Source organism: Schistocerca nitens, chromosome 1 (assembly GCF_023898315.1).
Source record: "Schistocerca nitens isolate TAMUIC-IGC-003100 chromosome 1, iqSchNite1.1, whole genome shotgun sequence".
NCBI lineage: Eukaryota > Metazoa > Arthropoda > Insecta > Orthoptera > Acrididae > Schistocerca > Schistocerca nitens.
In genome coordinates, this window is record NC_064614.1 from 339,981,308 (window position 1) to 340,008,424 (window position 27,117).

The following is a 27,117-nucleotide window of genomic DNA, read 5'->3' on the forward strand; positions in this document are numbered from 1 at the left end:
TTCATAAATTTTGCCTAGAACAGCATATGGAAGCATGTGCAACAGAAGTAGAATTTCACAAAAAATCCTTCATAATATTAAGTATATATCAAGCACCTGCAGGTAAGTTTAATCTGTTCATAAACCACCTTGAAGCTGTACTGGACCATTTAACAACCAAAAACAAAGAAACAGTGGTTGCTGGTGATTTCAATGTAGCTTTCCTTAAAGACTCTTCCAATAAGAACTTATTTGAGTTAGTAACATTATCATTCAACTTAATTTCCACTGTACAGTTCACCACTATGGTAGCCAATTGCTCACAAACAACTATTGATAATATGTTTATAGGAAAGTCCAATGAACAAAATTATATTATAAAACCAACAGTCAATGGCCTCTCAGACCATGACTTGAAGTTCCTTCTGTTAAATGTTAATACTGAACAGGATATAAAATCTGTTAAATCTGAGCTCAAGAGAGTAATAAATAAGCCAAAAATTGATTATTTTAGGACACTCCTCATAGACATTCACTGGACTGATGTTTACAGTGCTCATGGCATGAATGAAAAATATAACACTTTTGCTAATAAAGTGCTTACCTTATTTGAACACTATTTTCCCCCAAAACTAACAAAGGTTAGAGCAAAGTCCACAAATAAGCCATGGATTAGTAAAGGAGGACACTGGTAGAACCAGACATGAGGATGGACAAATAGCTTTAAGAGTAAATGATCTTATTTACTCTGACAGTCATGGACGAAATCTCTCAGAAATATTTCGTTATGAACTCAATGTGAAAGCTTGTGGCTTTGTTAAACCTGGGGCACCCATGAAGCAAGTTATAAAAGGTATCAACCAGGAATATTTAGAAAACAAAAACAGAAGTATTGTGTTGATTGGGGGAGCCAATGATGTTTATAGAAATGAACTAGCATCTGCTATCGGTAACCTGAAGCAAGTTTTACATTCTGCAAGAGAGAGCATCGTAACTGTAACTGGAATACCTCACAGACATGATCTGATGACTACTTCCTGCATAAATTTCGAAATTAAAAAGGCAAACAGGCAGTTCCACAAGATCTGCAAAATGTACCCAAATGTACATTTTCTTACTGTGGACTTTCTTCAAAGGTGCAACTACACAAAACATGGAATGCATCTGAACAGAAGTGGCAAAAGGTTACTCAGTGAAAAAATTGTATGTACACTAGAAAGATTCAGTTTGCAAGATAACAGTCTTCACAATACAGCCATCCCAATGATGTATCCAAAAACAGTTGAGCAGCTATCAGTATCAGTTGATTACCACTTCAAAAGCAATTTTACTTAAGTGCAACTCCTGCTAACATGCCAACAGAGAGAACAGTGACAGAAGCAGTAGGTCTACCTGAAAAGGTGAAGTCAACAAAAGCTACATTAACAGGTGCATCAGTCCCAACGGTGACAGAATCACCCAGGCAGCCAAAAGTATCACCAGCAGCAACAAATGATAAGACAACTACAACAGATAGAATGGTGCCTAGTGGAAGAAATGTCGTGCTGCCTTCCCGTTTCAAAGATTTTTTCTGTGTCGGCCTGAAAAAGAAAAAGCCAATACCCTAAACAGTGTCAAATGTTTACTACCACATGACTTTAGGCAGACTTCTCTGGAATCTCAGTCATGAAATAACAGCACTGACAAAATAAAGAAGGTAGGGTTATCAATTTTTCATCAAAATGTGAGAAGTCTCCCTAACAAAGTAGACCAATTGCTTATCAACATTATAGAGAAAGACTGTATAAATAATGCCCAGATATCGTGCTTCACTGAGCACCATGTTACTAACAACTGCATCATGCCCTTTTTACCAAGTTACAACTTAGCAACCCAATACTGTAGAGTAAATAAAGAAATGGGGGGAGTGGCAATATATGTTAAGGAAAATTTTGATTACAAAGTAATTGACATTACAAAATCAGGAAATACAAAAATGTTTTTTAGTCTCATGGACCAGGTATTGTCAGTTTTATTTTGAAAAACAAAGGATATTGTAGCCTTAGGTGATTTTAATGTAGACTGTCTGATAATAACAATAGAAGTAACTTCCAGAATGTGATGTCCACTTATAATCTGAATTCAGTAATCAATTTTCCCACTAGAATCACACCAGATTCCCAAACTATGATAGAAATGTATTTTTAAATGTAAGTAGATACCAGAACATTAATATAAACCAGGTTATAAATGGTCTCACAGACCATGATGGTCAATTAATCACTCTTTACAGTGTTAACCCTCTTGTTAAACTATCTCCCCAAATGTATAAGAATAATGAACAAAGAGGCAAAAGAATCCTTCAACTGTAAGTTGCAGCTAATGGACTGGTCCTTTATTTACAACATTGAGAATGCTAATGACAAATTTAACTATTTTATAAATGCTTTTTCTGCCCTTTTCGAAGAATCTTTTCCAAAGAAATGGGTCAAAAATATTGATCCAAATTCTGTAAGTAAGCCTTGGATCACAGAAGGTATTAAACAGTCATGAAGAACTAAGACAGAAATTTATGCTAAAATCAGAACAACTAATGATACACAAAAATGGAATCATTACAGATTGTATTGCAAAATTTTAAAGAAAGCAATACAGAAGTCAAAAGCCCTTTTCTATAAGGAGAAAACAGATAAATCTAATAATAAAATGAAAACAATCGGGAACATTATAAAAAGTGAGACAAAGACAAAAACAGGCGACACAGATGACCTAAAAATCAGGCATGGTGGTAACTTAACAGAAAATCAAAAAATTGTGGCTGAAATTTTTAACAAACATTTCCTGTCAGTAACCCAACAAATTGGCTGTAGGCCCTCTGTTGACGAAGCTATGACTTTATGACAGGATGCATACTCCAACATAATACTGGAAATGTACATTAATCCTATCACTGTAAAGGAAATTCAAACAGTCATCTGGTCTTTAAAGTGTAAGAACTCTGCAGGAGTAGATAATGTATCCAATAATTTATTGAAATTTTCATGTATATGGATTAGTGATATTCTTTGCCCTATTTTTTATGCTTCATTTCAACGAGGCATTTTTCCTGAAAGACTTAAGTATGCCATTGTGAAGCCCCTACACAAGAAGGGTGATAGAGCAGAGCTCACTAACTGCCACCCTATTTCACTGTTAACAGCCTTCTCTAAAATTCTAGAAAAAGTAATGCACAATAAAATTACTGAACATCTCATAATGAACAGACTTATCAACAATAGGTAGTTTGGCTTTCAAAGGGGCTGTTCAACTGAGGATGCAGTGTATGCACTTACAAATGAAGGAATGGGTGTTTTCTGTGACTTACCAAAAGCATTTGATTGTGTAGATCGCCACATTCTCATACAGAAAGCCAAACTACTTGGAATAAGGGGTGTCACAGGTAACTGGCTGCAATCTTATCTTCAGGGAAGAAAACAGAAAGTAATTTTAAACAGCTCAGATGAGTCAAGGGATACCTCCGCTCAGTCTGAATGGACTTCTGTTAGTTGTGGTGTGCCTCAAGGCTCAATTCTGGGGCCACTGTTGTTTTTTATGTTTATAAATGATTTACCATTGTGTGCAAGCCTGCCTTGCAAGTTTACTCCTTTTGCTGACGATACCACCATCCACATGAGTGGGAAATCAGATGTTAATTTCGAGGAGTCAGTTAACAACGTACTCTCTGCAGTGATTAACTGGTTGAGTGTTAATGGTCTGTCTCTAAACTCAAGTAAGGCAAATTTTATCCAGTTCCATACAAAAATAAAAAAAGTAAGAGAAATAAATGTAACATGTGGAAATCAACCAATAGAAAGAATGGATGTGTCTAAATTTCTTGGAGTACATATTGATAGCAAAATGAACTGGTCCTTCCATATACAACAGACCCTAATAAAATTGAGCTGGGCTATGTATGCTATCAGAATGATGTCTTCCATTGGAGATGTAACCACTATGAAGTCCGCATACTATGGGTATTTTCACTCCATTATGTGTTACAGAATTATCTTCTGGGGAAATTTAGCTTTGGCAAAGAAAATTTTTGTGGCCCAGAAATGGGCTATTAGAATTATGTGCAGAGTGCCCCCTAGGACATCATGCCATAACCAATTCAAAAAGCTGCAAACAATGACCACTGTATCCCAGTACATATATTCGCTGATGTGTTTTTGTAATTAAGAACCCTGCACAATTTCCATCAAATAAGAACTATCACAAATATAATACAAGAGGGAAAGAAAATCCTCATTGTGAACTTAAGAACCTGACAGTTGTTCAGAGAGGTGCCAAATGGTCAGAAACAAAAATTTTTAACCATTTCCCTGACCAGATAAAATGCTTAAGAGAAAATGAATCTCTTTTTGAAGCAAAACTAAAGGAATATTTGTTAAATATTTCTGTTTATACATTAGAAGAGTTTTATGATGCAAAAAGGGAAATAGCATTTAGATAGAATTATCCATCTTGTTAACAAAGAAATGTGCTTGCAATTTTTCTCCAAATTAAAACATGAAATTTTGTATCAACAGTCAAAGAAATCTGCTGTTATATGTACAATATCTGTACATACTTTGTATTAACTATATGCAGTTATGGAGAACATTTTTTATATATTTAATGAAGACTGTTTTGTATCTTTTTATATATTTGTTGTTTTGTATGTTTGACTCGTTCCACATCTCATGCGACGTGCTCACAATACGAGATCTATGGAACATAAAATAAAAAAATAAAATAAATAAATAGATACATTGGTGGTGGATGTGTATAGTGTTGCAGAACTTTTTAACAAACATATTATAACTGTTACTGGAAAGATGGAGTTGTCAGGTATGGAATACCTTAGGCCAGACATTTCAAGTAACTTCCATAATATGAATTTGAGCCTCACTACCCCAGCATAAATAATGTCCATCATAAAATCTTTAAAATCAAAAACATCTACTGGGTATGACGAAATATCAACAAAGTTAATTAAAGATGTGATTCTGAGTTAAGTAACATATTAAGCATTTATCAGTGGAATATTTCCTGAATGGTCTAAATATGCTGGAGTTAAGCCTCTGTTTAAGAAGGGAGATAAAGAAATAGCATCAAATTACCATCCAATTTCACTTTTGCCAGCATTCTCAAAAATTTTAGAAAAAGTAATGTACAATCAGCTTGATAACCATCTTATCTCAAATAATATACTGTCAAAGTCGCAGTTCGGATTTCTAAAGGGTTCTGATATTGATAAGACTATCTACATTCACAGTGAAAATGTGCTTAATTCATTAGACAAAAAATTGCAGGAAACTTGTATATTTTGTGATCTGTCAAAGGCATGTGACTGCGTAAATCGCAATATCCTTTTAAGTAAGTTAGAATATTATTGTGTAACAGGAAATTAATTAATTTATTTATTTATTATCATCCCAATGACCTCATTTGTGATACAGGATTTGTCAGGATACATTTTAACAACTATATAATACCTTATAAATATTTTTTCTATGCTGAATTCATATGAATCTATCTTATGTTTAATACAATATACAACTAATAAAAAAAAAAAAAACCACTCCCTTTGAGTGGCCTATTGGGACCATCCAACCGCCGTGTCATCCTTAGTGGAGGATGCGGATAGGATGGGCATGGGTTCAACACAGTACTCTCCCAGTCGTTACGAGGGTATTTTTGACTGAAGCAGCTACTATTGTATCTTTATAACATAACTGCTTATGTGCTTGACAGACATTTTCCTTGATGTTGTGATTTGTTTTGTCACATTTATGATATATATTCTTATGCAGTTGAGCAGAGCTATTTACTTATACTGTAGTCACATTTCTTAAGCATGTGGTTCTTAATGTTCTTATGTGCTTCACAGTCATATTCACTGATGTAATTTCATTTGTCACATTAACTTAAACATGTATTCTTATACAGTTGTGCAGAGATATTCACTTATGCTGTAATAACATTTGTCAAGCATGTGGTTCTTTATATTCTAATACAGTTGAGCATAGAAATTCACTTACACTGTAATAACATTTGTGATGCATGTGATTCTTTATAACAGTTTTAAATTTATCCTCATTTTCCAGCTCTTTGATATGTTTTGGTAGAGCATTAAAAAGTTTAATGCCTTGATTACATACATGTTTCTGACTTCGGGTCCTTGTTACAGCTTGTAACTGGAGATCTTTACATTGCCATGTATAGTAATTATGGTAGTCTGTATTGGATTTCATTTTGTCCTGATTTCTTTTGATCACCAACAGACATTTCAGAATGTATAATGATGGAATTTTTAAAATTTTCAATGCTTTAAAAAGGGGCCTACAATGTGTTTGAGGTGGGCTCTAGGTTATTATCTGAATAGTGCGTTTTTGCAATTCGAAAATCTCATTTAGACAACAATTTGTTTTTCCCCAGAATACTATCCCATAGGATGCAATGGACTGAAAATAGCCAAAATATACTAATCTGGTACAGTCATTACTACAAGCTCCTGAAATTATTCTAAGTACAAAACATGCTGAATTTAGTTTTAGTGCTAACCTCACCACATGGTCGTTCCAGTTTATTTTCTCATCAGTGTGCATACCCAGGAATTTTGCACACTGTTCTCTCAAGTTGTTTCCCCTCCATGGTGGGATTTAGGTCATCATGTTCACTTTTTTTCCATATTGCACATAATTACTTTTTTTCATTCAGTGTTAGTTTGTTTGCACTAAACCATTTTTGTATATCCTGTAGGACATTGTCCACAGTACTGTGCAATGACTGCTTCGTATCACTAACTATTAAACTATATCTAAAAACAAAGATGATGTGACTTACCGAACGAAAACGCTTGCAGGCCGATAGACACACAAACAAACACAAACACACACACAAAAATCAAGCTTTCGCAACAAACTGTTGCCTCATCGGGAAAGAGGGAAGGAGAGGGAAAGACGAAAGGATGTGGGTTTTAAGGGAGAGGGTAAGGAGTCATTCCAATCCCGGGAGCGGTAAGACTTACCATAGGGGAAGTGTATACCCGTCCTTTTTTCCCCCTAAGGTAAGTCTTTCTGCTCCCGGGATTGGAATGACTCCTTACCCTCTCCCTTAAAACCCACATCCTTTCGTCTTTCCCTCTCCTTCCCTCTTTCCTGATGAGGCAACAGTTTGTTGCGAAAGCTTGAATTTTGTGTGTGTGTTTGTGTTTGTTTGTGTGTCTATCGACCTGCCAGCGCTTTCGTTCGGTAAGTCACTTCATCTTTGTTTTTAGATATATTTTTCCCACGTGGAATGTTTCCCTCTATTATATTAACTATTAAACTAGTATCATAAGCCAATAAAATGATTTTAGCTTTTCTCTCTGACACTTGAATATCATTAATGTGAATGAGGCACAGCAAGGAGCCTAATACACTTCCTTGTGGTACTCCTACAGTGACCTCCTTTGGATCTGATCTTAGTTTAATCTTTTGGTTAATATTTGGTGCTGTAATTTCAAATGCTGCAGAATGTTTCAAATCTTATATCTCTGGCAGGAAACAAAGGGTGTTATTAGGAAAGAGACATGCTTTAAGCTATCAAGCATCATCCAAATGCAAACTACTTACATGTGGGGTCCCACAAGGTTCCATTTTAGGGCCCTTACTTTTTCTTGTGTATATCAACGACCTATCATCAGTAAAATTACCCAATGCCAAGTTCGTTTTGTTTGCCAATGATACAAACAGTGCAATAAATAGCAAAACAAGTGTAGTCTTAGAGAGATAGGCTAATAAAATATTTGTGGACATTAATCACTGGTTCCTAACCAATTCAATGTCACTAAACTTTGAAAAAACACACTACATGCAGTTCAGAAAATGTAAGCGGTGTCCCATGAGAATATGTCTAACATATGATGACAAGCAGATAGAAGAAGTTAAATTCTTGGGATTACAGCTTGATAATAAATTCAACTGGGAGGAGCACACCACAGAACTGCTGAAGTGTCTTAAAAACTCTCTATTTGCAATGCGGTGTGAACTCAAGAACATCCTGCAGAAGCCTGTTTAAAGAACTAGAGATACTAACTAGAGCTTCCCCATATATTTATTCCTTCATGAAATTTGTCATTAAAAATATATCACTTTTTCAAACCAACAGCTCAATTCATGGAATCAATATGAGAAATAAGAATTATCTTCACAAGAATTTAAAGTCACTAACTGTTGTACAAAAAGGTGTGCATTATTCAGGAACACACATTTTCAATATCTTGCCAGCGGCCATAAAAAGCTTAACAGCCAATGAAATTCAGTTTTTAGAGAAGCCTAAAGGATTTATTGGTGACAAACTCCTTCTACTCCAGTGATGAATTTCTCAGTGGAACCAACTAATTTTTATGCATGTGTACAATATAACTTCTGCACAATTTCAGTGCAGTAATGTGTTTATTGTAAATAAGTGTGTGTGTGTGTGTGTGTGTGTGTGTGTGTGTGTGTGTGTGTGTGTGTGTGTGTGTATGCGTGTGTAAGTACAATCTAACTTCTGTACCATTTCAGTGCAGTAATGTGTTCATTGTAAGTAAGTATTATATTAGTTCTATTACATGTTTATTACCTTACAAATAAGAAAACTTCTTTGTATTTTAAATTCAGTACATTAGTGTTTGTAAAACGATTCTTTCATATAGTGTTCATAAAAAAATGCCAATCATTCCACTTGGGACCAGTGGAAGGTACATTAGCTTATTTGTTTCAGTTGTAAATATTTTTCATGTATCATTATTTTTCTGACATGTTCTACATCCTGGAGGACCTCCTCACTACGGATCTGTTGGATTGAAAGTAAATCTAATATAATCTAAACCATGCTCATAAATTAAGGATAATGCTGATAAATGTTGAAACAACACTCTGGTGGGCAGTTTGCAGGTTTAAATCACCTCTGGGTATGGCCATGTGGTCCATTTGACCTGCGGTCATCACACGGTGGTGCTGGCAGCAATCCTCATATGCAGAAGTGTGTTGGTACATGTCAGAGTACGGTGCAGTGAAGAAGTGTGCAGACATTTTCAGATGTGCTAATGGTTCACTGTGAGTTCAAAATGGCTCAAAGAACACATATTGTTGTTGTTATGAAGGGTAGAACACTAGGGTGACTGGAGGCTGGTCAAACACAGTAGGTCGTAGCATAGGCCCTCCATGTGCCACAAAGTGTGATCCCAAGATTATGGCAAAGATTCCAGCAGACACGAAATGTGCCCAGGCGCTACAGTATGGGATGTCCACAGTGTACAACACCAAAAGAAGACCAATATCTCACCATCAGTGCCCACAGACAGCCACGGAGTACTACAGGTAGCCTTGCTCAGGACCTTACCACAGCCACTGGAACATTTGTATTCAGACACACAGTCTACAGCTGACTGAACAGATATGGTTTATTCACCCAGAGACCTGCAAGTTGCATTACACTGAACCCTGGTCACAGGAGAGACCGTAAAGCCTGGTGTCAAGAACACAGTACATGTTCATTGGAACAGTGGTCCCAGGTTATGTTCATGGACGAGTCCAGGTATAGTCTGAACAGTGATTCTCACTGTGTTTTCATCTGGCATGAACCAGGAACCAGATACCAACCCCTTAATGTCCTTGAAAGGGACCTATATGGAGGTCATGGTTTGATGGTGCGGGGTAGGATTATGATTGGTGCATGTACACCCCTACACGTCTTTGACAAAGGAACTGTAACAGGCCAGGAGTATCGGGACATCATGTTGCACCAGTATGTCTGCCTTTTCAGAGGTGCAGTGGGTCCCACCTTCCTCCTGATGGATGATAACGCACAGCGCCACTGAGTTGCCATTGTGGAGGTGTACTTTGAAACAGAAGATATCAGGCGATTGGAGTGGCCTGCCTGTTCGCCAGGCCTTAACCCCATCCAGCACGTGTGGGATGCTCTCGGTCGACGTATCACAGCACATCTCCAAACCCCTATGACACTTTAGGAGCTCGAACAGGCACTGGTGCCAGAAAGGGAGGCTATATCCCAGCAGCTGCTTCACCACCTGATCCAGAGTATGCCAACCCGGTGTACGGCCTGTGTACATGTGCATGATGATCATATCCCATACTGATGGTGGGGTACATGTGCAGGAAACAGTGGTGTTTTGTAGCACATGTGTTTCGGGACGGCTTTCTCAACTTATTACCAGTACCGTGCACTTACAGATCTGTGACATGTGTGTTCCCTATGTGCCTATGCTATTAGCGCCAGTTTTGTGTATTGCCACATTGTGTGGCACCACATTCTGCAATTATCCTTAATTTATGAACATGAGTGTATATTAGACATATTTGCTTTCATTGAATTATGATGACAAATCCTATGTCATTGTGAGACGATCCCTAGGTGAGTGAATGAATAAATAAGTGGTTAAGTGAATGTTTCTGAACCTATAACATCAGATAATGGAAACTTAAGATATTAAATATTTAATAAAAACATCTGGTACCATAATTATTATGACAGTTTACCATGATGGTGTATCTCCTGTGTTATCATGCCACAGCTGAATAAGATGTACAGATCCAAGACATTTGTTTGTAGACAGTATAAACCAGTCATCTGAATTTCTATTAAATAGTTTTCTCTTTATACTTCTCAAAATGCGGGGCTGTAAAAAAGAAAAATACGGAAAATAATTTATAAAACATCATAATATATGAAGTTAACATGCAACAGGCTTCATGATAAATGTATAACAAAATAATTTGAAACAAACTTATCACACAGGCTGTTTTTTCCATTCAACAAATTTTAATTTGGGAAATGAACCATTGCCATTGCCTTCAACTGCAACTTTATAGTCAAAATGTTTTGATGCTCTAAACATATTCACTGCATGTGTGGGAAATATTTCTTGTATTTGTTTTACCAAAACCTGCTAATAAATGAGAAATGGGTTTTAGAGCAAAACTTAAACCAGGACTTGGCCTACATCTACATATACATTCATACCCCACAAATCACTACAAAGGGCAGAATGGAGAATATATCTCACAGTACCAGTTATTAGGTTTTTTCCTGATCCTTTCACATATTGAGGATGGGACAGATTATCACTTTAATGTCTCTGTGTGGGCTTTAATTAGTCGAATCTTGTCTTAAGGATCTCAATGTGAGCAATACATAAGGGCTTGTGATATATTTCTAGATCCATTACTTAAAGTAGGCCCTAGAATCTTCCTATCAAGGCAATATTCCCAAGTATAAAAAAATTATCTTGATGAAACTTGGAGGATAGAGAGGGAAACATAATGCAAATGGTACTTTTTGTTAGTGATCTATTTCACTTTTAAGGGATAAACATAACCTGAAAGGTAATTTGGCACATTAAATTTAGATTGAATATCTTTGAGATGATGATACATAAAAATGCTTTTCATATGAGAGCTGAAATGTAACTAACATTCTTGAAAACTGTATGATCAACTTTTGCAATTATTTGAAATATTGGAAAAAATGCTGTCATTAATTAATTTTGACACATGAAAATTTTTATTACAACATAAACTAAAGAAGCCTTCAAGTCACATACAGTCATGTGTAATAAAGCTGGTTTCTGAAATATCGACACACTATGCTGTCACAGTATTTTTAACACACCTATTAAAATAGCTAAGGGTTCATTATTACTCTAATTATTAATTTTACTTATATTTATTTTACATTTCAAATTGTTGTTTTACATTTTACATGCATTGCTTTTTATGTTTCTAGTTTCCTATTACACATATGTGCATTTTGTTACTTGAAAATAATAAGTAACTCATTGTTACAATGCAAAACCATTACAGTAATGATAATTTGTAGAAAATGCTCAAAACATAACGTTTTTTTACACCAAACAATGGAAAAATCCAGGATGAAATGTAACAGTATAATGAAATGGATAGTTGCTACTCACCATATAGTTGAGATGCTGAGATGCAGAAAGGCACAACAAAACTTCATGCCAATTACAGTTGGTTTTCGATCATTCAATCAGTCAATCTTTTTATTCATCCATTAACAATATAAATTGTATGGATGTAGTCAATTATGATACAGTTTCTTATCTTTAATTTGTTTCAAAATCTTGGATAATAAATACAAATATTTTTTATCAGTATATATAAATAATATTACTTTTCCATATTCAGATATTCGTCACTGCTATAAAAACTATGTGTTAGTAAAAACTGTTCAAGATCTACCTTGAATTTATGAAATTCTTTAATTTTCTTCATTGTAGAAGGCAATGCACTAAAAAGTATTTTGGGCTGGTAGTTTACCCTTTTTTGGTAGAGTGCTCCTTTGTGGGTGTCTCTGTGAAAATCATCCCTCCTCCTTGTTTCATAGTTATGAACCTGATCATTTAATGTTGAAAATTCCTGGTGGGTTTTTGGATGCATTCATAGATGTATAAGCTAGGGAGAGTCAATATTTTAAATTCTTTAAATATTTCCTTGCATGACACTTTGCAGGGAATGCCTTCCATTATTCTAATAGTCCTTTTTTGAAGTTTGAAAGCTTGTTTTGCCTTACCTGTATTTCCCCAGAAGATAACACCATATCTAAGCAAACTGTTCATATAAGCATAATAGGCACACAGCAATGATTCAGTGTTGCAGCATTCCCGAAGCACTCTTAGCACATCGCAGCATTTACTTAATTTTTTATTCAAAATTTCTAGATGCTTTTCCCAACTCAAGTGCTCATCCACCCATATACCGAGGAATTTTGTGTGTGGAGCTTGTGTAATAACATAGTTCCTTAATTCAGCTTTTACTTTTCTTCTAGCTTTACTTTTAATATTACTGAAATTCAACAATACCATATTATCCATATTTATGATCAAAGCATTAGCACTAAACCATTTTCCTGTCTCATTTATTGTCCTAGAGACACTCTGCTATACATTATCCTCAGTGTATCCTTTTATAAAAATGCTAGTGTCATCAGTGAACATCACCATTTCTGCAACTGTCAGATGGTTTGTCAAATCGTTTATGTACACCAAGAACAACAGAGGGCCTAACAAGGCATCCTTGGGCACTCCATAACTAGTTTTTTTTTTAAAAAAAAGAATCTGAAAGATACTCTTTGCCTTCATGACATATTTGTACTTTCTGTTGTCTATCAGAGTGATAAGACTTGAACCAATTGAAGGCAAGTCCCCGGACCCCATAACATTCTAGTTTCATAAGCAATAAGTCATGGCTGATTAAATCAAATGCTTTAGATAAATCTAAGAATATTCCACAGCTTAATTCTTTCTTGTCCAAGGCATTTAGAACTCTTTTCATGAATTGGAAGACTGCCGTTTCTATGGATCTGTTCTTTCTAAACCCATTCTGACCATTAGTCAGTATTTTATTTATATTCAGGAAGTCAGCCAGCCAGCCAGCTCTTTCGATTACTTTAGAGAAACCTGACAATAATGACACAGGCCTATAATTATTTATGTCAGCTGTACTATCCTTTTTGTGAAGTGGCTTTATTATGGAGAGTTTTAGGTTTGATGGTAACACCCCTGTCCTGAAAGAAGTATTAATAATGTCAGTTAGGTGAGTATCTATACTGGGAGAACTATGTTTGATTGCCTTGTCTGGAATTCTGTCAATACCACAAGACATTTAATTTTTTGGTTTATTAATAGTATTTGTAACTTCACATTCTGTTACTGGGTACAGAAACATTGTCTTTTCACAAGTTGGTGCTTTTATGTTTTTGTTGTTTGAATTGCACAGACTTTTAATTAGGTTCGGTGCTATGTTCACATAATGTTCATTGAATATATTGGCTACCTGTTGAGCATCTTCTATCATTTTACCCTCATTTTTAATTTTGAAATTATGGATCTTAGTTTTATAATTTCCTATGCTATTGTTTATAATCTTCCAAATCAATTTTGATTTATTGCTTCCATTATAAATGTATGAATCATTGCTTAGCCTTTTTGCTGCCTGTAAAACATTCCTATAGACCCTTCTATATTTCCTAAAGTGTGGTTTTATTGCTGTATTTATTTTAGCATGTTTGCTTAGGTTTCTAAGGGTGGCTATTGAGTTTTTAGTCCCTTGTATTACCCTTGTGTTTGTCTTCTCACTGACTTTAATTCCTTTTTATGGGAATGCTACATGATAGCAATATTTATAATCAGTGAGAAAACTGTCATACTTTTTGTCTGCATCATCGGTTTGTTCTGTGCCCCACTGCACCCTTTTTAGCATACTATTAAATACCCTTATGTTGTTTGCATTAATAAGTCTTCTTTGTACATATTTTTCAGTGCCTGTGTATTTCTTATTGTTCCCATTCCTTATCATCCTTTTTAAAGCCATATGGTCAAAAAAGCCTGTATCTGTTACTTCAACACTGTACTCACAGCTTTGTTTGTTGGTAAATATCTGACCAAGTGTTGTTTCAGACCCATCCCCACACAAACCCACAAATCTATGAAATCTGTTCAAAATTCGCAAATGTCACTGTAACTGAAGCTAGCAAACTTGCAGAGAGCACTATACATGACATGGATTCCACTTGAACAACCTTGGCAGAAGAGAAATTGCAAATCACATACCACAATCTGTAGAGAAAAAGAAAGGACAAAGCGATCCTATAATACCTGTTAGATTTAAGGAACAAAACATAACTGTAAAAAATCTTGCACCCAAAGACAAAACCAGTGTAAACCATACAGGTTACGCCAACAATGGTAGGATGTTAAATCTAGAAATTTTTTATGGCCAAGCCCCCTACCTCTGCAGAGGTGATAAAAAAGAGCTGTCGGTGTCCACATACATACAACTTCTCCATATACCACCAAAATGTGCAGTCAATAACAAACAAGCTTCCAGAAATCGAACTCCTATTCACAACAGACCTACAATATGTAAATGTCATTTGCATTACAGAACATTGGCTGAACCCAGACCAAATTAGTTCAGCTAGAATGCCTGGTTACACATTAGCTTCCCACTATTGCAGGAAAAGCCAGAAAAGTGGAGGTGCTGCCATATGTATAAAAAATTCCATAAACTACAGAAGTTTTGACCAGTTTGGCCACTTAAATAAAGAAAACGATTTTGAGGCAGCTGTAATCGAAATTGTAGAAGCAAATATAATCATAACATGTATCTATCGTTCTCCCACAGGCAATGTATGTGTCTTCCTAAAAAACCTTGAAATACTCCTAAACAAACTTCACCAAAACAAAAAGGTACTAATTTTATGTGGTGATTTCAATGTTGATTTCCAGTCTATAGGTCATGTAAAAGGATCCCTACTGAATCTCACTAACTCATTCAGTCTGAATACCACAGTAACATTCCCCACAAGGTGCAAAAACAACTCCAAAACCACATTTGACCAGGTACTTGTAAACTGTCCCTACCACAGTGTCAAACCTCTGGACACAGGCTATAGTGATCACTGTGGCCAAGTCCTATACCTTACAAATGTTCTCCCTTTAGACTGAAACAACAAATACACAACTAAGGTAAGAAACTACAGCAATGAAAACATGAAAATCTTCAATGATTCCTTAGCTGCAGGAAGAAGGAACAAAGTATATGAAGCAGACGATACAGACAACAAAATGGAATCATTTCTAAACTCATTTCTATATCACTTCAATATTGCCTTTCCTCTTAAACTCAAATGCACCACATCAAAAGAACCCAATAAGAAGCCATGGATAACAACTGGTATAAAGATTTCCTGCAGAAGGAAGAGAGATCTGTTGAAGTATCTAAAAAATAACACCACCATCGCCTCCCCATCTCAAGAAAGATATATCAAGAAATATGTCAAAATCCTTAAAAAAAAGTCATAGCACAAGCAAACAAATAGAAAATGACAACTAGGTGGCAACATCCTCAAACAAAACCAAGGCAGTGAGGAACATCATAAGGAACGAAAAGAATCAACAGCCATGTAAACATGACACACTATCCTGATCCACAACAACATCAGATTTACTAATCCACAAGAAATTGCTAATATTTTCAACATTTACCGTGAAAATAATCTTAAAAATCTGTTACAAAGCATCAACAAACCCACACCCAACAGACAAAACAAAATAACAACTCCTGTAGAATCTATATTCTTCTGGGAAACTACTCCTGAAGAAATTGTACTAAGTGCAAAGTACCTCAAGAATAAATTCTCATCTGGAATCGATAACATCCCAGATTTTATCATCAAAAAGTGCATAAACAAAATAGCTCTCTCACTCTCAAATATGTACAACTCATCGTTGATGGCAGGTATAGCAGGTACATTTACAAAATGCATGAAAGTGGCTAAAGTCACCCCAATCTTTAAGAAAGTGAAAATCTCAATGCAGAAAATTACAGACCCATATCTCTGTTACATGTTTGGTAAACGTTTGGAGATGTTAGTTCACCGAAGACTAATAAATTTTCTTGATAAGAACCAGATACTACCTGATGCCCAGCACGGTTTCAGAAAAAACAAATCCACGACAACAGCCATATATGAGTTTTTAAACTCCACCCTAGATGCTCTAGACAAAAAACAAAAAGCAGTTGGGATCTTCCTAGATTTGTCCAAGGCATTTGATGTCATAGACCACAAAATTCTTCTCAACAAACTGGAGTCATATGGCATAAGAGGCACCACACTAAACTAGTTCAGCTCATACCTGACAAATAGGAAACAAAAAGTGTCAATAAAACATAAAATCCAAGGAAATATCGAAACATACTACACTGACTATTGCAATATTACACAAGGTGTGCCCCAAGGCTCAATACTTGGACCAGTGCTCTTCCTTGTGTACTTAAACGACCTACCGTCAAACATCAATGCCAGCACCAGTACACTCTTCGCAGATGATACCAGTATCCTCATAACAAGCAAAAATGAACATGAACTCCAAGAGGCGATAAATGGAAATACAGATGAACTTGGTGACTCGTTTGAGAAAAAAAAACTCATAGTTAACACAAAGAAAATCACTTACCTAAACTTCCACCTAAGATCAAATAAAATTATGCCTGATATGAAACTACATGGTTCCCAATATCCCCAAATATAGAAACAAGAATTCTAGGCCTATGGATTCAGGATTGTCTAAAATGAAAAACATACATTAATAAAACTAATAGTAAGCTAAACCAAGTGTGCTATGTCCTATGAATCCTCGCATACTGCACAAGCCCAGAAACTGTTCCCCCAAGCCTACTATGCACAATTCCACAGTGTAATGCAGTATGGTATTATATTCTGGGGAGACTCTACACATAGCCCAAACATTCTCCTCACCCAAAAGAGAGCTATAAGAATAATGAACAAGGCAAAGCCGACTAATAGCTGTAGATCTCTCTTCCAAAGGCTGCTCATCCTACCCCTTGACAGCCTGTATATACTAGAACTATGCAAATCTGTAAAAAGTAATGTTACAAAATTTAACAAAAATGTAAATGTCCATGACTATGGTAAGGGACAGAAAATGAAACTCCATGTTAAAGAAATGTGCACCACTGCCTTTAAAAACTCTGCCCTCAACAAAGGCATTAAAATATACAATAGCCTGCCATCAGAAATAAAAAACAGTAAGTCCCTGACTATATTTAATAAAAAATTAAAAGCATTCCTACTTGATCATTGCTTCTACAGTGCAAGCGAATTTCTGCTACACCTGGATGGAGAGATACATGCAACAAATTGCAGCAAAAAATTTTGTAAAGAGTAAAACATTAATGCAAGTATGTGCAAAAATCTTGCAACCTTATCATCTGCTACTAAGCAAATTAAGTGCAGAAAGAATATCCAACCAGGTACTGTTGTGTATATGTGTTGGATGAATACAGCACTAAAATACAAATGTGTAACTGAGTGTGTAATTTGTGTGTTCATAAAATTGTGTGTTCATAACTTCTCAGAAAATATGTATGTAAGCTCATGTTTGTGTAAACTTTTGGCATATTACTTCATGCCAGCAAATTATCATAACATCCAGCATCAAATGTATGTTTGTGCATCACCATGCTGGTAATTTCCTGCACTGTGGGTTGCATGTTATATGTGTTAAACAGATTTAATAATTGTACTTTGTTCATATTACTTTTGTTAAAATTAATGTTAAAGTCACCAAGAACTATTGTGCATTTTGACCTGCCTCTCAGTTCATTTAAAAGATCATATTTCATTATAGGCCTACTCTCTCAGTTTTCATCCAGTTTCCCCTTATTTCAACTATTTCTCCCTTTTCATAATTTTTCCCATGTGTTTAAGTATTTTTTTTTAATATTTTCGGACATAATTCTAAATTATTGTTTTCATGTTTTTCCACCGCCATGGATCATTTCTCCATCCATCTGTGTCAGTACAGAAAAGTTTCCTCATCCCTAGCTGGAACCCACTCCCACATACTGTTCCTGTGTTATTGCATGGTTCATGGAATCCCCACCCCCAAATGGTCTTAGCATCAAGTTACACATATCCGATTGCCACCCTTCCTTCCATAACAATGTCCATCTGTTCAGATTCTGCCAAACCTTAGGCCTTGGCAACATATTCCTGCAAAACCATATCAATCAGGCTGAAACCTCCTTGCAATACCTTCTCTCCATTCGTAAAATTCTCCTGTATGCAATCCCAAATTCCTGGATCCCAGAACATGTACTGAAATTCTTGCCCTCCACGAACAAGAGCAACATGCACAACACCACCTCAAAAAACTCTGCAACCTACTCACTTCATACTCCCATGACAGATAACCGCTGTCCACCACATCTACAACGATCTCCAAACCCTCCCCATGTCCCCTCATAGTTTGCAAACCCTGTCTACTACATTTACCACACTCTCTAAAACTCCCTCCCACCACCACACAGAATTCAGAACCTAAACAGACCTGAGACAACAGTCATGAACTTTTCCTCCAAAAACCTTTAGCCTGCAGAAGTATCAGCACTTCGCAAAGACCTCACCTTTTTCCCTCCTCCCAAATTTAATCATGCTGGTCTTGTTAAAGGCCTTCTTTCATTCTCCTACTCCCTATAGTGAAAACGCTTTTTCACCACCAACCCTACCAGTCACACTCAACCAAAGACCAATGGTGAACCCTGCCTGACTCCTATATCCAAACATGATCCACACCCACTGCTCCCAAATTATCCCTCTGGTAAATTTCCAGAATTTATTAATCTCAAACCTTGCCTCACCCATCATTCCACAAATCCCTCTGCAGAAAGATACACAATCCACCAACTAAAAACTGATCCTGACCTTGTAATCCTACCTGCTGACAAAGCTTCCATCACTGTTGTTCTGAACTGCAAGGATTACCTGACAGAAAGACCCCACCTGCTGTCAGAATCATGCACCTGCAAACCTTGCCACAGTGATCCCATTCCAGGAATCCAGCAGTATCTCCAGACTCTACTCAAATCCTTAGGCCCATCCCAGAACCTCACCCTGAAGTCCATCTCTCTCCTCATCTCTACCATTCTCTGCACTCCTATATTCTACATGCTTCCTGAAGTCCACAAATCCAACCATGTAGGATGCATCATTGTGACCACTTGCTATGCCCACACTGAGGAAATTTCTGGTCTTGTTGACCAACACCTTCATCCTATTTCCTGCAATCTGCCCTCCTTCATAAAATATACCAACCATTTCCTCCAATGACTCACCACAGTTCCTGTCCACCTAACACTATTGAACACTACCATTCCTGACACCCAACGAATTCCAAACCAACTGCGTCCTTCCTAGTCACCACTTCTCCTTTGAAGACACGACCTACAAACAAACAAGGGTATGGCTATGGGCACCCACATGACACCATCCTATGCCAACCTATTTATGGGTCACATTCAGGAATCCTTCCCAAACACCCAGCATCCTAAACACCTTACTTGGTTCAGATTTATTTATGATATCTTTGGGATCTGGATTTAGTGTGAGGACATCCTATCCACATTCCTCCAGAACTTTGACATCTCCCCCACTAGCCACACCTGGTCCTACTCAATGTTGACCTCCATCTCAAAGACGGCTATACCAGTACCTCTGTTCCTATCAAACCTACCAAACACCAACAATACATTCACTTCCACAGCTGGCACCCATTCCACACCTAGAAGTCTCTTCTGTACAGTCTAGCCACCCGACAGCATTACATCTGTAGTGATGAGCATCATCATCATCAGTTATCTGCTATATTAGCAGGTCCTTTGCCTCTCCATTTTATGTGATCCATTGCTACCTTCTTAAGGCTGCTGTATGTTGTACCGGCCATCATGTCATCCAGTATCTGGAATCTCTTCCTTCCTTGCTTCCTTTTCCCTTCTACATAACATTCTAAAACTGTTTTTATCAGTCCGTCATTCTTTCTTAGAATATGCCCAACACATTTTTTTTCTTCTCTTTATTACATCTAGTAACTGTCTTTTCTCTCCCACTCTTCTCAGTACCTCTTCATTTTTTACTCTGTCCATCCAACTTATTCTTCCCATCCTTCGCCATGTCCAGGTCTCAAAAGCCTCCAGTCTTTCTCTGTCTTTTTTCCTCATAGTTCATGTTTCAGTGTCATATAGAAGAACACTCCATACAAGACATTTTATGAGTTTCTTTCTGAGTTCTATGTCCAGACCACTGCAGAAAATTCTCCTTTTCTTATAAAACACCTCTTTTGCCATTGCTATCCTTGTTTTAATTTCTGTGGTGCACTTCCAGTCGGTGTCTATCCTGCTTCCAAGATACTTAAAATTTTGCACCTGTTCTAGTATTTCTCCACTCAGCATAATTTTTATTTCCTTATTTCCTCCTAGTGCCAATACTTTTGTTTTATTAGTGTTAATTTTCATTCCATATTTTTTCTGTTAGTTGGAATGGTGTCCACCAAATCCTGTAATTCTTTTTCCCCTGTGGCTAGAAGGACCATGTCATCAGCAAACCTCAAACACCCTACTCTTCTTCCTCCAATTTCTACTCCTTTGTCATCTAATGAGCATTGGTCAATCATATTTTCCAAGTAGAGGTTGAAAAGAGTAGGTGATAGACAGCATCCTTGTCTTAATCCTTTTCCTAGTCTGATCCAGTTTGTACTTTCTCCTCTCACTTTAACTGAAACTTTTTGATTAAGGTATAATAAGTTGATAAGTCTTCTGGTTTTCCAGTCCACTCTCTTTTCCCTCATAGCCGCCAGCTTGTCCCAAACCACATTGTCAAATGCCTTTTCTAGATCGATGAAGCACATATATAGGTCTCTTCCTTTTTCAATAAACATTTCTCCCAAGATTCGTAGGAGCCCTATTGCATCTCTGGTACCCGTATTCTGTCTAAAGCCAAACTGCTCCTTGCCAAGATTCTCCTCCATTGCTTTTTCAAGTCTTTTATTAATTATTCTTAACATCACTTTGGCTGCATGTGAAATGAGGCTGATTGTCCTGTGCTTGTTGCATTTCTTGGTTCCTTGTTTTTTCGGTAATGGAATCATTACTGTTGTCAGAAAGTCCTCAGGCCATTCACCACTGTCATATATTTTATCACATAACCTCAATATTTCTCTTATTCCATCTTGGTTCAAGCATTTTAGTATTTCTCCCGATATTGTATCTGTACCTACCACTTTGCCATTTTTCATTGCAGCTATGGCAGAATTTACTTCTTCCATTATGATGGTTGGTCCTTTTTTGTCATCACTTACACTGTTGTGTGATTCAAGTTCCAGAATTTCTGGTTTGCTATTTGTGTCATATAGCTCTTTTAGATATTCTTCCCATCTGTGGAGGACATCGTCATGAACTTTGTACACTACCTCTTCATCTTTACTCAAAATTTCCATAGTAGCACTTCCTGCTCTGTTTTGTTACCATGTAATAGTCTTTACTCTGTTGTATAGTAAGTCGTATCTTCCCTTTCTGTCCAGTTCTTCAATTTCATCACATTCCTCTTTTAGCCATTTTTTCCTAGCCTGCTCTGTTTCTCTTCGCAGTTCATTATTTAAGCTTCGGTATATCCTTCTTGCATCTGGAGTGTTCTTGTTTTTCAATTTTCTGGTCTCCTCCATCTTGGAAATCATTTCTTGTGTCACCCATGGTTTTTTTGATCTTTTCCCTTTTACATATCTTACATTTTGCTGTCCTGCTTTAATGATTCCTTCTTTCAGCATATTCCAATACTCGTTGCCATTATCAGGTGGTTCTTTGTCTTGAAATGTGTTTAGAAACTCACGAGACAGCATTTCTGTAATTTGTGCTTTGTTGGATCTTATTTTCTCTAAATCCCACTTTTTCACCATGGTTGCCTTCTTCAGTTTTTTCATTCTTATTTATATTTCTGCCATAAGTAAGTTGTGGTCACTATTAATATCTGCACCTGGTAATGTGTGCACCTTCTTGATTTCATTCCTGTATCTTTCTTCTACCAGTATAAAATTGATTTGGTTTCTGTATTTATCCCCTGGTGATTTCCAAGTGTAGAGCCTCTTCTTGTGGTTCTTGAACCATGTGTTTGCCGCTATCAGCTGCCTTTCGCTGCAGAAGTCAGTTAACCATTCACCTCTGTTATTTCTCTTTCCAAGACCATGACTGCCTACTATGTTTCCCTCTTTCTCTTCTCCCACAATGGCGTTCCAGTCTCCCATTACTATTTTGCAGCATTTTTTTTATTTTCGTCCATTATTCTCTCTGTTACATTGTACATTTCCTCTACAATATGGTCATCATGTTCTAAAGTTGGCATATACACCTGGACAATCAGTAAATCTTTTTGTGCTCCTTTCAGCCTTACACCAATAACGCAGTCATTTGCATAGTCTACATATTCCACACATTTAGCCAATTCCTTTGTCATAATCATTCCTACTCCGTTTATTCCTTTTACTTCTCCTCCTGAGTAGTACAATACATATTCATCTGACTGCAACTCTCCATGAACATTCCATCTTACCTCAGAAACTCCTAAGAGGTCCATATGATTCTTTCCATGTCTCTTTTAAGGTTTTCTAGTGAAGCCATTTTTGTGCATAAAATGGAGACTGCATTATGCAAGGAAGATAATCTGCAGTGGTATTCCATTGCCTTCTACAGTTCTGGAGGCCACCCCTAACATGGGATACAGATGCCTTTTGCAGCCCCCCGCTACGGGTCAGATGCTGCATGAGAAGTATAGGTTGAAAAATGAAAGCCCCCTAGCCCTTGAAACCTAATAGCATCACGGTCGGAAAAGAACAAGAGCTGGCCGAGGGTGGCAGCCCCTCTCAAAAAATACCTAGTGTCTCTCTGAGGCCTTTACATATCATAATTATCCTCCAAACCTTGTACAAAAACAGATCTCTCATGCCTTATCTTTCCAGTCAGTCACTACCTCCCAAAGTCCCATGGTCTGGCCACAGAGGAGCATTCCCCTTGTAACTCAGTCCCACCCAGGACTGGAGCAACTGAATTACATTCTCTGGTATGGTTTCAAGTATGTCACATCATGTCTTGAAATGACAAGTGTCCTGCCCACTATCCTTCCTAATCCAACCACAGTAGTACTCTGCTACCCACCAATCCTACACAATATCCTCATCCATCCCACACAACCCCTGCCACCAAACCCTTGCCACACTGTTCTTATCCCTGTAATAGACATACATGCAAGACCTGTCCCATACATCCTCCCACCACCACCTATTCCAGTCCTGCCACAAACATTACCTGCCTCATCAAAGAAAGGGCTACCTGTAAACCAGTCATGTGACCTAGAAGCTATGTTGCAACCACTGTGCTGCATTCTATTTGGGCATGACAACCAACATGCTGTCTGTCCACATGAATGTCCACCAACAAACTGTGATGAAGAAACAGCTGAACCACCTCATTGCTGAGCAAGCTGTGCAACACGATGTTCTTCATTTCAGAGACTGCTTCGCAGCTTGCGCAATCTGGATCCTTCGCACCAACACCATCTTTTCTGAACTGTGCAGTTGTGAACTCTCCCTGGAATATATCCTGCATTCCATAACCTTCCTCATCTCAACCTCCATTAGTCATCATCCTTACCTATCTGGCCTCTTTCCTGTTCCCATTCCAGCACTACACAGCAGTCTATATCACTAATGCTACCAGCCTGTTTTTCTTCTCACCTTTTCTGCTAATCCCCCTCTCTCTCCCCTGCCCTTTGTTTAACCTTCTGACTGCACCTAGCTGCCCCACTCTCCAACTTGTCCCTGCACACTCCCAGTACCACTTAACCAACCTTCACCCCTACCCTGCTGTTCCTCTCCTTCACCACCCCAGCTTTGTCCTCATCCCTACCTGCTAGCCTCTCCCATACTTCCCTATTGCTCACAGTCTGGCTCTAGCTGCCAGAGACCATGCTCATGTGTGTGTGAGTTGCATTTGTGTGCATGTCTGTGCATGTGTGTATGTTGCCTGATTTTGACAAAGGCCTTGTTGGCTGAAAGCTAATTGTGTGACAGTTTTTTTGTTGCGCCTTCCTGCGACTCAGCATCTCTGCTATATGGTGAGTATAACTATCCTTTTCATTTCTTTATATCATTGAAATAAATTGAATGAGATGTTATCACACAATGTACGTAACAGAGAACACAGTAAGTGCCCTCAAGCCCTTTGGGATCAAGAGATTAGCATGTTCCTTGTCCTCAAGTATGATGCTGTAAACTGTTCTTTCACAATGACAAGATTTCAAATTGTCATGGGTGATCCTCTAAATATCTTGACTTGCATCAGGAATATTTCAGTACATTGGTAAGGCTTCATGATTGATTGTGTTCTTGTGACTGCAGCTTGATTATATTGTTTCTCAAGAGGAGACAGACATCATAATCATTCAAGGGTATTAGATGCGAAAAACCTCTAACAAAGTTCTTGCAACTTCAAAAGTCATACATGTCCTACAGCTATACCTGACATTGATCTCCAGGACAGGTCCTTGGATATAATGCTCACATGGACCAACTGCCTTTACACAGTTTTAAAATAAACTAATGGTGCCTTTGGAGCAAGAATCTGAGAATCTCTTTTTGATGCCCCAAATGTCTTTTTTAATGGCATCAAATTCTGGTAAACTAACCTCTCACTGTCAAAAGACAACTCAAGGATGTTTTCTTTCTCAGTTAGGTAGAAACACCTGTATTGTTATTGTTAGACTGTTGGAGTTGTCATTGTGAAACAACAGTTTGGAGCATCATACCTGAGGACAAGGAATATGTTCATCTCATGATGCCAAAGGGCTTGATGGCACAGGCACAGCCATGGTATATATATGACTTCTGATGTTGGAAGAATATTGTAAGACTTTCAGATTTATTTCTGTTGGATGAAAACAATGTCATTCTCCACCTGAGAAACAATATAATCAAGCTTCAGTCATTAATACAAAATCAATACTCTTTGCCTTATCAGTGTACTGAGATATGCCTGATATAAATCAGAATATTTAAAAGATCACCCACACCAATTTGAAATCCTGCTGAATGATGTTCTATATTGTGTTTGCTGTCATCTATAATATGAAAAGAAATTCCATTCATTGCACATGCATATTGTAAAAACGCATTATGATTAAACAATTTTTTTACAAATTATCATTATTATAGTGATATTGTACCATAATGATGAATATTTAGTTTTTCAATTTACAAAATTCATATATGTGAAACAGTAAAAATAAATAAATAAATAAAACAAACATACAGAAAGAAAGAAAGATAGAAGAAAATGTTAATGTAAAAAATGTAACACATATATAAATAAAATAAACAATTAGAATAATAATTAGTGTTTATGTATTTGAATTAGATATGTTGAAAATATTCTGACTGCACTTTATGTACAGCTTATTTTCCAAGAATAGTATTTAAGAAACCAGCTTTATTACATGTGATTGTATGTGGCTTAAAAGTCTCTTTGATTTTTGTTATAAAAATATTTTTCATTCTTCAAACTTAATTAACGGGGGTGGCGTACTTTGCAAAATGTCAAACAAATGTAGAAGTTGGTTACACAGTTTTCAAGAATGTTAGTGACATATGAAATTTTATCTAAGAAATATATTTTATATATCAGAACTTATAACATATTCCCTCTAAATTACATTTTGGAGTGTGTTTTACCCTTTAAAAGTGGAATTGTGCACACACAAAAGAGTTAGTGTTGCATTATTTTGCCACCTCTACACACCCTCCAAGTTTCATCAAAATCATTAATTTTATTTACATTTGGGAATGTTCCTCTGTAAGCAGGTTTTCTCAGGAAACTTTGTATCTATCTTCAAGCTTCTGCTAGGTCAGTTATTTCATCATCTTTGTCATAATCTTCAATGGCTACAAACAAGTGACCATTTGTGCTGCCCTTCTTTGTGCCCACTCAATATCACCCTGTAAATCCTAGTTGGGTACACACCCCAGAGACTTGAGCAATATTCCAGGATCAGTCACACGATCATTTTGTATGCAGGCTCCCATGTGGACTGATTGCATTTCCCTAGTATGCTTCCAATAAACCATGGTCTGCCACCTGGTTTGCCCATGACTGAGTCTATGTGATCATCCCATTTCACAGCCCTACAAATTGTTACACCTGACTATATTTTTATGAGCAGACCATTTCTAATTGTGACTCTGATTTTACAGTAGAGGGATAGCACTTTTTTTTCATTTTATGAAGTCACACTTTTCCATTTCTGAGCAGTTATGTGTTGCTTCTTTCAGAAAGAACTTGAATATAGATGACTGCATCATCTGCAAAATATCTGCGGTTACTTTTCACATTTTCTGCAAGATCAATAATATATGACATTAGCAGCAAGGGTCTGAACTCCCTTCCCTGGGGCACACCCAGAATTACTTCTACATTTGTCAACAGCCCTCCATACAAGAGAACTTGATGCATCCTCCCTATAAAAAAATTCTCAATTCAGTCACAACTTTTGCTTGATACCTTACGTAATTGTACTTTTTAAGTTAAGAGTAGATGTAGAACTGACTCAAATTTTGTTTGGAAATTGAGCATACTGGACCTATCTCACTGCTTTCATCCATGGCTCTTAGTATATCATGTGAGAAAAATGTGAACTGAGTTTCCCATGCTCAGTATTTTTTGAATTCATTAT

General features: G+C 36.9%; 1 protein-coding gene across 2 annotated transcripts in view; it reads right to left on the reverse strand.

Moving 5' to 3' along the window:
• LOC126248618 (polycystic kidney disease protein 1-like 3) overlaps positions 1 to 27,117 on the reverse strand; it is a 179,420-nt gene that overhangs the window by 118,581 nt on the left and 33,722 nt on the right. For both annotated transcript variants that reach the window (XR_007545516.1, XM_049949784.1), the window contains exon 2: positions 10,506 to 10,645. Coding sequence is in view for 1 of the 2 variants with exons in the window: in XM_049949784.1 (XP_049805741.1) it covers positions 10,506 to 10,645 (140 nt within the window). In the remaining variant the exon portion in view is untranslated. The remainder of the gene's footprint in view (positions 1 to 10,505; positions 10,646 to 27,117) is intronic.